We start from the raw sequence: 16,128 nt of genomic DNA, 5'->3' as shown, positions 1-16,128 counted from the left end.
TGCAAAGTGGGAGTAAGTTAATATTAAAATTGTAACACATGGGTATTAAATGGGGGGAGCACCCAGCAAAGGTGCAAACTAATTTGTAACCTTATCAGAAATATTAATATTATTGATAAAATGTTTATGTTTTAGAAACATGTACATTTTTGGTCTTGTTCATTTGTTTGTCTATGTCTGCCCTATCTACTTAAACCCTAAGTCACAGCAGATGACTGTTCACAATGAGCCAGGCTCCAGTAGAGGTTTGTTCCTGTTAAAAAGGAGTCTTTTCTCACACCATCATCACATGTATGCTTAATATGAAGGATTGTGACAAAGTTAACAACCCCATGAAATCAACCAGCCACTGTTGCCACATGCTTGTTCAGGAAATGGAACTGTTGCAAAGCCAATGACTCGACGTAATTGAGTGTATTTCCTGAAACAAAATGTTTTCTTTTACCAATTGTCATGTCAGATTCAACTTCAATGCACAGTATTAAAAAGGGAAGCAGCTGCCGTTATCATTGACTTTAACTTTGAATTGTTTTATGTCATAGATGAAAACAAAGTAGATTTTCTGTCCATTGTAAAACAAGGTAGGTTTTAGTGTAAATATTCTTCGTATGTTATTTGTCTGGTAATCTCCATCCAAACTGGTCCTGTACATTTGTTTGACTATTTATTACCTAAACAGCACCAATTAAAGGGGTAGAACAGAACGTTTAACCAAGCTGGAATCAAGGTAATAAAATTCTCCTCTCACCAGTTCCTAGTCAGTACAAAGGCCAAAATCCCATAGCACACTTCAGGAGGGTGCTGCCTATTGTTGTGGTCACCAGAGGCAGATGGTCACTTAGGCTCTTTCACCACATGGTCAGCTGTGTGAAGGAATGCCTCGGCACCCCATGGATGGCCAGCGGGAGAAAGGTCACCATCTGCTGCCTAAAGGTTACTTATGTAAAAAACAGACTATTAACCGTTTGTATAAGAATCCACCCCCTTGTTGCTTTGAAAGAAATATTGCTGCAAATGCAAGCTTGCATAGTTCCTGAACAGCAGCTTGATTTATTCTTCAAATTGTCTTTCTTTTGAATAAGATAAAATAAAAAGTAACAAAAAAGATGAAAAGCCAAAGAAACATGTGATTACTTTCAATTCACCATACACTTTTTTAAATCTTCAATCATTTATTGTTGTAGAGTATTCCTGACAGTTACAATATACGGGAAATGTCAAGTGACATATAAATCACTTCTCTAGTACAAAGGCTAAATAAATGTTTTAAATAGAATCAGAAAAAATTAATTATGGTGTCTAAAAGGGCGACTGGCAGCAGTCATTATACTAGGCTTATTCAACTAAAAACTACAATAGTTACAATTGGTGGAGAGCCACAAATTACACCAACGCATTGACCTCAAGATGTGCTGTCAGCACTAAAATCTAAAAGTGACAGGGTTGCCTGAAAAAGCAAAAGGTAGTAAATCTGTAGATTTTTTTTTCAAATTTTTCTTTCCCACAGAGTTTGATAGAGAACACAGACTGGGACAAACACCGTATGGCGGACTATGCACCCGTGTTAGATAGCCAGGATTCACAGCTTTTGGATTACAGAGAAAATACCGAGGCAGGCACAAGACAACACATAACATGAGAAGGACCTTCACGTTGACCTACTGAAAATTTCCAGTGGAGATGAAGCGGCACCAACCATTTGAAGAAAAACTTGTATGAGCCCAGGATGTGCACTGGATTTCTTTATGCTGCGAGTCTACTGACACTAAAAAGATGCTCAGCACCCAGGAGATATTCAGTTTCTGCCCAACTACCGGGCCAATGAATACGGGTGATTGTTGTGCACCGGTACATTTGATATGCATCAGCTACCATTGCCTCACCTTCTGACCTAATGCAACCAGCATATCTGCCTACGATTAAACCTTTGGACTACAGCTCCATGGCTAACAATAAAGGTCACACTTCCTGTGCCCTGTATGCAGATTGCACATTTACATTGACCACACAGAATCTGAGGTTGTGTGATCAACTGTTTGTGTTGTTAACCCAGCAATGGGGAAGACTCTGTCCAGACAGGCTTTCCCATTGGATTGTGGAATCCATTTCTCTTGCTTACACCAGAAGGGATCTACTGATGCCCCAGGGTTTGAGGGCTCACTCCATCAGGGGCATAACAACTTCCTGGGCTCTACTTGGGGAGTGCTGACGAGTGATATTTGCACTGTGGCCAGCTGGTCTTCGCTGTACACATTTATACAGTTTTATTGTTTGAATATGAACTCACTCCGTGTTTTCCGCTGCGTGTGAAGTGCTGCACTAGCTTGCTATGCCCTGCCCAGGTTTGATGGCTACTCTGCAGGGCATTAATAAATGTCCGATACTTGAGTTGTACTTGAGTGATTCAACTAAAAGGGAAAGTAATGCTAGTAGCACACAACTACGGTTCCCTAAAGGAGACGAACAAGATACAACACATGGCTGCCCTGCTCCTCAGTGTGATTTGGTAAAGAGTGGCTATCAAGTCGAGTAATGGTGGTGACTACAGACAGGGATATAGTGCAGGTGGGGCCTGTCAATCGTTGTCATCACACCATTTGCCAAGGAGATGTGATTAGAGGTGGCTTCAGTCATGACATCCCATCCTCACATGTTGTACCTTGTTCCTCTTCTACAGTAAACAGAAATTATGTGCATAACATTACGCTTTCACATGCCTTAGATCTCTGGCTGATGATGTGCTGTTCCTTCAAGAGACTCATACTATAAGAGCATCTGAGCAGAAGTCTCACAGAACAGATAAAATACATCAATTCACTTTTTCCAGCAAGACTTACTGTGTTGCAGTTATTTGGAAAAGCATAAATCATCTCAACAATATGTGAACCAAAGGGTCAATCCATCATTGCATCTGTGGGCTATCTTTACTTCACTCATGTAACAAAGTTGAATATCTGCAGGCCCAAAACTGATGATCCAGCATTTTTCAGAAAACCCTTTGAAAGTCATCTGACCTTTCAAACATAAATTTAATAGTAAGTGGGGACCATAAAGTATTTTGCCTCAATCCTGACAGCTCAGCAAGCAAAAATATGGAGCCACTCTAATGGTTCTAAATGATCTTATCACCTTTACTAATTTAGGTGACATTTGGCAACTCCAGAACCTGATTTACGGAAAATACTCTTTTTAAGCACAAATCATTTTCTTGTATTGATTTGTTTTCATTGGATGCCAAGCTTATAGCAAACATTACCAAAAAAACAAATACCATAACGTTTTGATCTCAGATCACGCCCCAGTCTCCATTACACTCGGACAGTCCTCTGCATGGTATTTCTGTGCATCTGTTAGCAGAGCGAAACCTTTCTAAACATATCTGCTAAAAAAATTACAGAATATCTTGAAATTAGAGACACTTGTGGGAAGTGCTCAAAGTTGTTATAAGAGGCCAAATTATTGCATATGAGTCAGCTTTGGAAAAATCAAATAGGATTAGTTTAGGCAACTCTCAAACATTGCAAAATATTCTTAAACTTAAATATAAGTATAATATGATTTTATTACAAAAGCTCTGTGACCAAGTCTGGGAATTTAGGAGGCAGAATTTCAAACAAACCTCATACACTTTTAGCTTAGCAGCTTAGGGGGTAACAAGCCAGCAGAGCTATGAACAAAAGAGCTTCACAGATCTGATGACATGGATGACGTGGGTTACTGAGCTAAAAAATGTAAACGTACTGAGGCTGGGCGAAGCCTCTCGTGAAGCCCTTTATGCGGAAATATGTCTGGCAGAAATACTGAACTCTTTCAGGTCAATGCAAAGTAGAAAAACCCCGAACAAGATCGAATTGGCAGTGAATTTTAATACAAATTTGCAAATCAAATAACTAATTCTGAAGCCAGACAGGGATGAAACAGAGCCTTCATCATACCATCCAATTTCCATGTTCAACATAGATTTTAAGATAATCACTAAAATACTAGCAAAACAGCTAAAAATGTAAATAGAACTCACACTGATCAGGTGGAGCTAATCATAGCATTTCTTTATATGCAGACAACGTTGCCCTGTTTGGATCAGAACCTGAACACTCAAATTGCTTAATTCCTTTGGAAAAGGAATTAAGCAAGTGAGGGAAGTGAGTCAACTGTCAGAGCTCCAAAGGGGTGCAATGAAAAGATCAGTACCCAAGAAGTACAGCCAGATACAAAAGCCTGTATCGACATCTAAAGAACTGAAGCCACCATTTCTGCCACCAATGTCAGAAATATGATGTACGGGCAATATGGCTTTAAGAAGACAGACTGATTCAGCCCCCCTACTAAGAAAAAGCCTATCCCACAAGACTTCTCTTTCTGTTCTCCTTCTCTCATCAAAATCTAAATTATTTGAGATATTTATAATTGAGACTCTACGAAATCGCATAAATTACCATCTGAGAATAATGTATGTTTAAAATGTCTCCTAGGTCCCCCTGAAGCAAAACATTTGATCTCAGTTCTGGTCCGTTTCTTAAGTACTTAAGATTAAAAAAAATAAAACAAGCCTGGGAAGGTGAGCTTGATATTGAGATTGAGGATGAAACACAGGATGAAATATTAACAAACATCAAGTCTTGTTCAATTAATGCTGTCTTTGGTTGACTCAGTACATGAATTAAATTATTCTATAATTAGATTAAATAAGACATGTCCTAATCATGTTCACTACATAATAGATGCAAGGCGGGTGAAGGTCCTCATGCACATCTTTTTTGGTTTTGTCCAAGATTGCATAACTTTTGTTGTTTCGTCTTCCAGTGGTTTTCATCCGTCTTTATCACTCTGCTCTGTCGCTACTTAGCACTTTGAAAAACTTGCGTCATACGCAAAGCTCTAACTCTATGCATGAGGATTGTTAAGAGGTTTATTCTAAAACTCTGGAAGTTCCATTTAGCCTGCAAGACCTGACTGACTGAACTCATAAGCATTCTGCATGTGGAAAGACTGAGATACAAGTTATCTTGTACTGTTCTGGAGTTTTCTGGGATATAAAATCCAGTATTACATCATATGAATCACCAATGATGCTCCCTTTCTTCAACCACCTTACTTAAGTGTTTGACAGATAAGATGATCAGCTGTACAAATGAGCAGGTGTCATAGATAAAAACTTTGCTCCTGCTTTACATTTACTCATTTTATATTTTTGTATTAGTTTTTTCCCTCATTCGTGAACAAGATTCCCAGATACTTAAACTCCTCCATTTGAGGCAGGACGACCCCCCTGACCCGGACAAGGCACTTTACCCTTTTCCGGCTCAAGACCATGGCCTCGGATTTGGAGGCACTGAGCCTCACACTTGGCTGCGAACCGCTCCAGTGAGAGCTGCAGATCACGATCTGATGAAGCCAACAGGACCACATCATCCGCAAAAAGCAGAGATGCGATCCTAAGGCCACCAAAACGGATCCCCTCAACACCTCGGCTGCGCTCTAGAAAAACTGTCCATGAAAGTAATGAACAGAATCGGTGACAAAGGGCAGCCTTGGCGGAGTCCAACTCTCACAGGAAACGAGCCCGACTTACTGCCGGCAATGCGGACCAGACTCTGACACCGGTCATACAGGGACCTGACAGCCCGTATCAAAGGGCCCGGTACACCATACTCCCGGAGAACCTCCCACAAGGCCCCCCTGGGGACACAGTCGAACGCCTTATCCAAGTCCACAAAAGACATGTAGACTGGTTGGGCGAACTCCCATGCACCCTCCAGGACCCTGCTGAGGGTGTAGCGCTGGTCCAGTGTTCCACGACCAGGACGAAAACCACACTGCTCTTCCTGAATCCGAGGTTCGACTATCCGATGGACCCTCCTCTCCAGGACCCCTGAATAGACGTTGTCAAGGAGGCTTAAGAGTGTGACCCCTCTGTAATTGGAGCAGGAGATCGACAGGCAGATTGGGGCAGAGTCTGGCGTGAAGCGGGCGTTGTACCGGTCTGTCGTGGTGAAGAGAGAGCTGAGTCAAAAAGCAAAACTCTCGATTTACCGATCGATCTACGTTCCCACCCTCATCTATGGTCATGAGCTTTGGGTCATGACCGAAAGAACGAGATCATGGATACAAGCGGCCGAAATGGGTTTCCTCCGCAGGGTGGCTGGGCTCTCCCTTAGGGTGAGAAGCTCGGTCATCCGGGAGGGACTCAGAGTAGAGCCGCTGCTCCTCCACGTCGAGAGGAGCCAGTTGAGGTGGCTCGGGCATCTGGTCAGGATGCCTCCTGTACGCCTCCCTGGTGAGGTGTTCCGGGCCCGTCCCCCTGGGCGGAGGCCTCGGGGAAGACCCAGGACACGCTGGAGGGACTATGTCTCTCGGCTGGCCTGGGAACGCTTTGGGGTTCCCTCAGAGGAGCTGGAAGAAGTGGCTGGGGAGAGGGAAGTCTGGGCCTCCCTTCTGAAGCTGCTGCCCCCGTGACCCGACCCCGGATAAGTGGCAGAAAATGGATGGATGGATGGATATATTAGTTTTTTTAATTTTATTAATATTCAGGTATAACTGAACTTAAAAGTCTTTATAAAGAAAGTGTTTCAAAAAATTTATGTGGCCCTTCTGCTTCAATGTTTTCAATTGTTATTAAGATAAGGACATCTGAGAAAAACGAAGAAAAAAAACAGTGGCCATGACACTCGGACAGTCCTCCGCATGGGAGACTCCAGCGGATGAATGTTCTTCAAAAAGCTGATGCCTGAAAATGAAACATTGTCTTAGCTTGTGAACTGCAAAATTATTCAGAGGAAAAAGGAAATAAAAACAGGTTTGGGAATACCCAGAATGCTAGCTCCAAACAAACTCTTGTCATGGCCAAACTTTAGGAGAGAGTAGATAATGCAACAAAACCTTCCCTCAGTCATCAACAGCTACAGACTTTTTTTTAAGGTGCCACTGAGAATTGTTAACAAAGGAAAAAATAAAATTAAATGGCAAAGGGTGTTCAAGGACTTTTTCTTTATATGTATACGATTACTATATAGAAAGGAAAAGTAAGGGGAGTGAACCAAAAGCCCTTATGAGACAACTGCTCAGGCTGCTATGAAGCTTCTGTTTAACATAAAATATCTACATGGAGATCTATTAACCTTCTGGATAGTTTTTTCATTACTGTGACAGTTTTTTATTGTAGTAATATAACCAACCACAGCATCACATTTAGCATAAAATAAGACAAGAGGTAAGTTTGCTTGTAGAAGTATCAACATTTAAACAGTTCACCTCTGGCTGTACCTGTTACGTACTAAGGTGGATTGATAGTATTTTTTGCTTTTGTCAAAGTCATTATCAGAGTCCCACCAAGGAGCAAATGCATGGCTGTATCTTGATCCTCACTCTCCCCTGACCTAAGTGACAACCTAAGTCCACCTTAAGTGTGCAATGCATGCAGGATGCCCTCAAATTTCTCACAAAATGAAGATTCCTAAACATAACTGAACAAGTCTTTGCTGACAGCAAAACTGTTTAGTCTTTTTTTTTATGCTGCAGAAACAAATAGTAAATAATGATTATACAAACATATTAAACTTTTTTGTCATTTGCTTTTATGGTATTTGAAAACTCTAAGAATAAAATAAAAATGATACAGGTAATATTCAGTATTAAATATTCAAACTTTCATTTTTTTTCACTAGAATTTTAGAAACAAAAACAGCTAGAACACAGATGTTAAATCTTAATACTTTAAAATAGATCAAAGTTAGACCTTATATGGAAGTTGCCCAACAGACATGATTTGAAAGGCATTGGTTTCTTACACTCCCTTCATACATTTGCATCCTTACACATGTCACATGTCCTGTCATCATGTCAGTATTTCAGCAAACAGCTGTAGCTACATATTCTCATCACAGGCAGGAGAATATGTCCAGTGCGTCTTTACCCATCATAAACAGATGAGCAAACATTGTGAAGCGCATTCAGGATGTCTGGTTTCAAGTTTCAGCAGCTCTCATCCTGACTGGCAGTGGAGCTGCATGGAGGGTTGGGGCACAGCACGGTGTTGGTGTTGTTGGAGGAGAAGGATGAAGGGGAAGAAGACAGCTGGTCATTAGTCGGCAGGCTGTCCTGGCTGTGGAGGACATTACAGGTTCGTCTGAGCCGAGGTCTCAGCCGGCCTCTGACTTCACCCCCACCGACATCCCTCTGGTCCAGCAGGAAGGTGAGGGACTCTGCGATGTGGTTCAGCGTTTGATCCATGTGTGTTATCTGTGAGATTTTCAAAACATTGTTGATAAAATGAAACATTTTGAACTAGATGGGTTTTGTTTCCATCAGAAGATTACATTCAAGCAACATGGGAATAAAAGCCACACAATTTTATTGCCAGAATGATTAGTCAGTATGCAACATCAACAGTTTATGTTTTATAGTTAAATTAATTTATATAAATGTGTCTAACTTATCAAAAGGTTTCCTAAGAAGTCAAATGATAAGGAAATAACGCTCTTTTTGATATATATTCAACGGCAATATCCAAGTATCGATAAAGCTTAAAATTATGGATTGCACAATACATTCTGCTAAGACAAAGCCAATTTTTGTCTACAGTGTGTTAGAGAAAATGTTAAATACAGCACATATTAAGACAGAGCACTAAGTCTGGTAACAACAAGAACCATCATAACTTAAAATAATTCTAAAAAAAATCAGATTTATGAATTATTCGACATGCATTGCTTTATTAAGTGTGTCTGTTAACGGTTGTAAGATGAATTGTGGGTAGTGAATTCAATTCATATTTGTAAAATATCTGCAATATTCAAGTTTGTTACTTGAAGTAATGAAAAAAAGAGTCAACACACGTTTCATATTTCGTTATAACAAATGATGGGAGGGGAAAAAAAGCAACCGTTTGTCATATCCAAAACCACTTTCAATTGTGCTTAATGTTTAACAACTGTGTTGTCAAAATTCTCTCAAGAGGACATTCATAAGTTGTTCTTTCATAAAGGTCCACAACCTATTAATACAAAATGAACATTGTCTGATTTAAATATAAGACTTTTATCTAAAAAAATAAAAATAAAAAAGTGCAAACCACTTGATGTAAAAGGAGGGTTGTAAATTTCTACTGACATTACACAGTTCCTACCTTGTCCTCCATCCTGTTGAGCCTTGATCCAATTGAGTTGTTTCCTTTATCTCTGGCGCGGTCTTCAGAGGTTGACATTAGGCAATAAAATGTAAAAAGAATAAATAAATAAAACAGACCATTAAGTGAAATGTTCTTTTCACAGTTAATATAATCCATTTTCAGGTAGAAGTGCAGTGATTTATTACCTGAACCCGTCTGGAACAAAGTCATTTTCCCCAAAGACTGATCTAGTCTGAGAGAAACAATAGAGAGCTAACGTCAGAAGAATATTTATAGATTCCCTCTGTGTTTCCTCTGTCACCCTCACACTCTTCCGTGTTCCAAGATATTTTCGGGAAGGATTGCTTTTCTTGATATACTTGCAAAAAGATGTACATCATAAACACATTTCATTACTCAAGGGAACTCATTAATTTAAGCTCATTTTACTTAGAGAGGATACCTTCTCTGAAGCTCCTTGATCCGCACCATGAGGTTCAGGTGACCCTGAGAGTACTGTTCAATCACATCTCGGACATCATATGGCTTACGAGCTTGCTAAAAAAAACAAAAAAACATTGACTGAATTATTGATTAAATGACACTTAAAACCTATACTTTACAGGTCTATTAATTTGGTTTCAGTTTTTTCTTTTAAAAGCACTGTAAAAGTTTGTCTTTTTTTATGCTGAGACTGGTGTGTATTTACTGCGCTGGGGACATTTACAGCCCACACACTAAAGATTAATTCTGTACACACAGCATTTTTTATTTATTTTTTTCAGTTTTGCTTTAATTGGCCAGTGCGGACGAAACCCTGTAAGAGCTCATTTACAGTTTGCTGCTGATGAGTTCTTGTGATCAGAAAAATGCTGGTCATTGCTGTTTGATGTGTGGGCCCTATAAACTGCTCACACAACCACATCGGTATTAGGGTGTTAAGTAATAAGGTACAATAATGTGTTTGTTGCATTGTAGCTATAGCAATGCAAAACTAGGCCGAATATAAGGAAGCAGCTTTGTTTAATTCAACTCTGCTTCTGAGAAATGCAGCTTTACAATAAGCCAGATAAATCACTAGTTTTGAGTTCTTATATTTCAAACTGATACGATTTACAGTCATCTCAACATACACTTTAAACTCCTTTTTTAATGCCAATCAAGTATGAGTATGACACATTCATAAAGAGGTTTATTTTGTAGACATTGCATTTAAATTCTTCTGATGAGCTCCTTGATGTTCTTCGCAAATTGAAGTTAGAAAAACAGATTCTTCATTAGTCAGCAACTGATGTTTTTCCAGCATTAGTTGACCTGAACTCAGTTAATGGCAATGATCCTAACACCTTTATTTGATCATTTCATCTCAAGTGCTGCTCTAAATTAGACGTAGTGGCTCTGGTTAATCAGTCATGTTCATCAAAAACAGAACAGTCCTTTAATAAATGATAATATTTCTAGTTTTAAGAAGAACGTGTTAAAGTTAAATTACAAAGTAGTTTTGATTATTTTCACTTTGAAGAACTTATAATACCTCTTTCAATAAGATTATATAAACTTTGGAAGTGCTTAAGGTGCTTTGCTTCCCAATATTGTCACCCTGCACAGTTGTACAGTTTTAAGACATCAGCATGATTTTAAAATCATGAAACCCTCTTCATATTCTCCCAACCTCTGTTTTTAATCTGGTTGGCTCCTGCATAGGGGATTTTTTCACCCAGTGCCTGTTTTGGCTCACCTACACCACTTTTAGATCCCTTTTCACATGTGTCAACAAAAAGCCATTGAAAACATTCTGCTGGTTCAAATATCTGCTGCAAGACAAGAACAAACAAAACAACCTACATCTCTCCTGTTTTTTGTTTTTTAAACTTGTCATCTGTTCATTTCAGAATTACTTTGAAAATTCCGATTTTATCTCTCAGGATCATGCAAGGACAACACCTTTTCTATATTAATGAATAAAGTCATATACTTTTACTTCAGTCCCTAGGTCCTAAATGCAAAATCTACTCGTAATCCCAACGATAAGATATAAAAGTCACTGATATTGCTCTTTCCAGACTGTTGTCATTCCTGTATTATAATGTCTAGAGCCTGGACTCATTTAAAATAGCTACTGAAAGATTATTTTTCAAATAACAAACCAGATTAGGCCTTTTGGAAATATTACAATGCTTTTTTAATTATCCATTTACTTTTTCGACCTGTTTTGGTTATATATATATAGTTTACTTCTGTCCTTATACTGTATTCCATTATGATAAAAGAAGATACCAAGAGTTAAAAAGAAACATAGTATAGTAAAAAAAATATGCTCTTACCTGAAAATTTCTCTTGGCCACAAAATAACGCATTTTCTGTATGACACGAATGGCTTTTCGGTGCGACTCCGTCAATCTGTGACAACATGTTTTAAAACTGTTTAGCTTCTTAGTTCTGATATCTCAACACACCTTGTGAGTGGATGCATCACACAAAAAGTTCCTGCACAAAACCTTAAATTAAGGCCGGATCCTCTGTGCTTTTCCTTTGATTTTTCTTCAGGTATCACAAAAAAACTAAGAAAAGATTAACGTTATGCCAAAACTCATCAAGTTAGAGAAAAATATCAAGCATGCTCTTCTTCCCTGTGCAGTCTACATCAAAGCTTCTCCCTCATTACCTTGCTTCCTTTTGGTGTTACCAAGGTGATAAACAGTGAGAACAAAGGCAGGTGAAAAATTGTAAAAAGCCCAGAGTGATTGTGAGGCAGTTAGCCTGCATTATTAGGTTTTGGGAATCATTGAAAAGCTGTTACTTATCAGCGTTCATTACTCTGTAAAAGCAGTGAGTTAGGATGTGTGGTGGGAAAGCTGTGCATGTTTTGTTGAGTTGCATTTGCTGTAGAACAAGGTTTTTAAGAGCTTCATTATGGACTTTTAAAAGACTCGATTTTCACATCTGGCTATAATAACATTTGGCCAAATTAACATAGCGAACTGTCAATAATTTAATCTCTGAGCTATTATAGAAACCATTTCCATCATAAAAAGGAATATGGGTTATTGATATAATGAAAGCCCAGGCAGAGAATCCAATTTTCTATTAATTTAGTAGGCAGATATTGAAATGCTTTCAAAGTGCTGTCTGAATAGTAAAGGCATTTCTCTCTAATGAATGTTGTGATATGAACTTATTAAGCCAAGATTAAGAACATCGTCATCCTTAAAGAAGTAGTTCAATAGTTCAGGTTGTTCAATAGAGCTCAACAACCTTGCAAAGATTATGTTATTGATGGTTATTGATTTATCTTGTGATAAATGTGAAAATGAAATAAGAACTAATTTATTTGTATTTATTGCATGTTTGACCACAGACATGCAATAAATACCTCCTCTCGCAATCTAATCAACTTCAGTCAGTACTCAAATTTAAAAGCGTATATATAATGATCAATGATAAAAGGAAATAAGCATATTTACAATTTTTTTAACAAATTACATAGCTTCATTTATTTTTAGGTAAAATTATCCAAAAGATATTTAATATGTTTAAAGGCAACTAGGGATACACAATCATGACAAGTGCCTAGCTTTAACTAAACCTAATATTTAATATTATATACAATGCTACTTGAGAACAAATGGAATAACAGGTATACTCCAAAGTAGAATAAGCATCAAATATCTCTGCATCTTATATTATTTAGGTTATTAATGCAGCATCTAAATCAGTGTTGCACCACAAACAAGCTGTAGTGCATGGAAATAGTTCATGTATGTGGAATTCTGATATGTCGTGAGATAAAAGGTTGCTTTTAACTTTATGTTATTGTCTCTTTTTTATTTCTTTAGATTTAAAGATCAACTGAGTATCTGGGAAACTGCTCATTTCTCTCAGAGTTCCCTCAGGTGGTCCGGATTATTAACAGATGTTATCACAAATGTCATCAGTTTAGCTTTCAGTTTCAAGCTTCTGGTATTCTAAGGTAAGTGAAGGATCTGCAAATAGATTAAGCAAAAATGATTCTGTAACTGCTGGGATTCATAATACACAGACTCTGTATGAGTGGCACATATGTGCCATATAAATTATTTGAGAGAGCTGTGGTGCTCATGCAGCAACATTTTTTGACTTGTCTAAAAATATCCACAGCAACCTAGCTTATCTAGTGATCAAGCGATGTCTGCTACAGTGTCAAATGCCTACTAGAGATGCTGGAGCCTTAGATTTCTATGACATTGTGTCTTCTTCAGCATTGAAGAAAAAAGGCAGCTATACAATAGTTTGACAAGGATGTTACAGTACATCACTAGGGGCAACAGTTATGTATACATCTTCCTTTTGCTTACTTGGATAAAAAAGAAAACAGGGATTTTATCTATAGGCTATGCTTCAGACAACACAGGCTTTTGATCATGATGCCGTAGTTCATGAGATCAGAAACTGAATCTCTTTCATCTTTTTCAAGGAACAATGAAAGAGGGTTAACTAAATTACTGCAGATGGAACATTGAGATTGAATGGAAAAGCCAGGCTTTATAACTACAACAAGAAAGTTGAAACATCGACAAAGCTATAAATTGCTACTTGACTGAATTAAACATTAATTTACTGAACATTGTCAAAACTCCGTCATAATTATCTCCCAAGACCACAATAAAATAAAGTAATATAAGTTAGAAGTTTAGGGGAATTTTGCAGTTTTCTCTGAGGTTGCAACAAATGTGACCAAATTATGGCTGTGTTTCTTATATATATATATAAGCACAGCCATAATACTTACACTTTTCTTGACTTCAAGTTATTTTACTTTGAGTATATGTCGGTGCATTTTTGTTTTGTTTCTAGAAAAAGAAATGCTAATGCTAGAAAAAGAAATGCTAAAACTCTCAGTAGCCCAGAGGTCTTTGATTTCAAAATCATGCTGTACTGTGATATTAACTGTAATAAACGTGAATCCTTTTTAGATCAATGCATTGCAAGACTCCTTGAAATTTCTGTAAGAGACTTAGCAAAGCTTTTCTTCCTCTTATGTACTGAGCTTACACAATATGGACATTTTGGAAATGTATGTTGGAACTAAAAAGAACCCAATAAGGATTTCTTTTTCACCGTGTTCTCTCACCACAATTACGAGAAATAGTAGTTTGCCTCATAATGATTCAATTTAGCATGGGATTTGATGTGGCGTTGCTCTGTGAGAACAGCTGGTTACGTATTTTGGAGCCAGCAGAGCACAGAGTTATCGTGCCAACAACACGGCTGCGTGCAGTTCTCACTCTGCATCATTACACCACCATTTAGAACGTGAATCCCACGGGTCAGAACTGTCGCTCCATTTGTTTCACTTACCGTGCATCTACATTATACTGCCTTTACTTAACATTCACTTCCATATATCAGTGGCAGTCTCTAGCTGTGTAAGTGCCTCAGAAAACACAAGGGATTCTCTCTAGCACACGATCATGAGCCCTTTGGGGTTGGCATAATGCAAAGGTTAATTACAAACAGCATAAAAAATAAAATACAAGCAGACCATCTTTTGCTGGTCCATGCTTAAGATTCACTCACACATAAACACTGATTAACGCTGCGTGGTTTGATCTAATGCAATAACATTGCGACAGAGTGATGGCGACTCACTGTGATACTGTGCTGGCTGGAGCCAAATCACTTTCTCGCTCAAATTCCAGCTCTAGGTCGTCAGCAAAGCTGCAGTTTCTTGGCAGTGCAATGGGGGACTGGGTATCCATTAGGCTGGGGCCTCTTTTTACTGTAAATTCACAAAAACCAAGTTAATTGTTGTTAATGGGGCAACATCTTCTGTACTAGCTTTGCTCAGCTTTGAAAGCAGATCAGATACAGGTGTATTTATACACATTTTTTAGTATTTTTTTTATATTTTGTTAAGAGATCTTCATGTGATGTTCCACTTGAAATGACAAAAAATGAATTTGTATTTGCAAAAAAATGTACATAAAGGCAACAAGAACAAAAATGAAAGACAAAGAAAAACATTTACATCACATTTGTAAAATCCCAAATGATCTGGGAAGGGACCTGTTCATTGTGGCAAAGTTATAACTACATGTGACCTTGCGTGTTTAGAGCAGAGCGCTGCTTTGCATTATTCCAGAACTGCCACTGAGAAATAAGATCTAGTTCAAAAAGCAAAACAAGGCAGTGACAACTCTAACCTCTGTTTGCCTTACACTCCTGTTACACTAATGCATATCTCCCTTGTGTTTGAATGACATAGGATGGTTCCTATCTTTAAGAAACAATAAATCACCTGGATAAGGCCTTTATTTAGCCAGAAAGATCTCAGTGACATACAGCATCTCAAAACAGGAAGTCCTGGACATAAATTAAAACAATTTCAGTGAAGACAGAAAACAACTTTCAAGCTTTGCTTCCCTACAGATTTGATATTATAGCACACAATCGTATCACCAGCTAACTAATAATAATTTTAAAAATCTAATGTTTTTGGTAATGTGGAAAAAAATGTCAACATCAGCACCAAAACTCTGAGAAGTCTCATATATATATATATATATATATATATATATATATATATATATATATATATATATATATATATATATATATATATATATATAAAAAATTCCCTTCTCACCCTCCTCGGGTGGTCTGTTTCATCCTCTGAGCTCGGGTCCTCTACCAGAGGCCTGGGAGCTTGAGGGTTCTGCGCAGTATCTTGGCTGTGCCTAGAACTGCACATTTCTGGACTGAGATGTCTGATGTTGTTCCTGGGATCTGTTGTAGCCACTGCTCCAGTTTGGGGGTGACTGCCCCGAGGGCCCCGATGACCACAGGCACCACTGTGGTCTTCACCTTCCAGGTCTTTTCCAGTTCCTCCCTGAGGCCCTGGTATTTCTCCAATTTCTCATGCTCCTTTTTCCTGATGTTGTAATCACTTGGTATTGCTACATCCACCACAACGGCTTTCCTCTGTTCTTTATCCACCACCACAATGTCCGGTTGGTTCGCCATTACCATCTTGTCTGTCTGGA

At 38.4% G+C, this 16,128-nt stretch overlaps 1 protein-coding gene across 3 annotated transcripts in view; it reads right to left on the bottom strand.

Moving 5' to 3' along the window:
* Positions 1-1,139: 1,139 nt before the first annotated feature.
* The window catches only part of kcnq1.1 (potassium voltage-gated channel, KQT-like subfamily, member 1.1), a 58,462-nt gene continuing 43,473 nt past the window's right edge, over positions 1,140-16,128 (bottom strand). For all 3 annotated transcript variants that reach the window (XM_081605459.1, XM_008405688.3, XM_008405689.3), the window contains 6 exons: positions 14,735-14,864; positions 11,431-11,506; positions 9,570-9,664; positions 9,313-9,359; positions 9,125-9,186; positions 1,140-8,238 (listed from right to left, as the gene is read on the bottom strand). In XM_081605459.1, coding sequence (XP_081461585.1) covers positions 7,972-8,238; positions 9,125-9,186; positions 9,313-9,359; positions 9,570-9,664; positions 11,431-11,506; positions 14,735-14,864 — 677 coding nt within the window. In that variant the 3' untranslated portion in view covers positions 1,140-7,971. The remainder of the gene's footprint in view (positions 8,239-9,124; positions 9,187-9,312; positions 9,360-9,569; positions 9,665-11,430; positions 11,507-14,734; positions 14,865-16,128) is intronic.

Source organism: Poecilia reticulata, chromosome 3 (assembly GCF_904066995.2).
Source record: "Poecilia reticulata chromosome 3, P_reticulata-male-v2, whole genome shotgun sequence".
In the NCBI taxonomy this organism is placed as follows: domain Eukaryota; kingdom Metazoa; phylum Chordata; class Actinopteri; order Cyprinodontiformes; family Poeciliidae; genus Poecilia; species Poecilia reticulata.
This window is presented reverse-complemented; position numbering and strand designations above follow the sequence as displayed.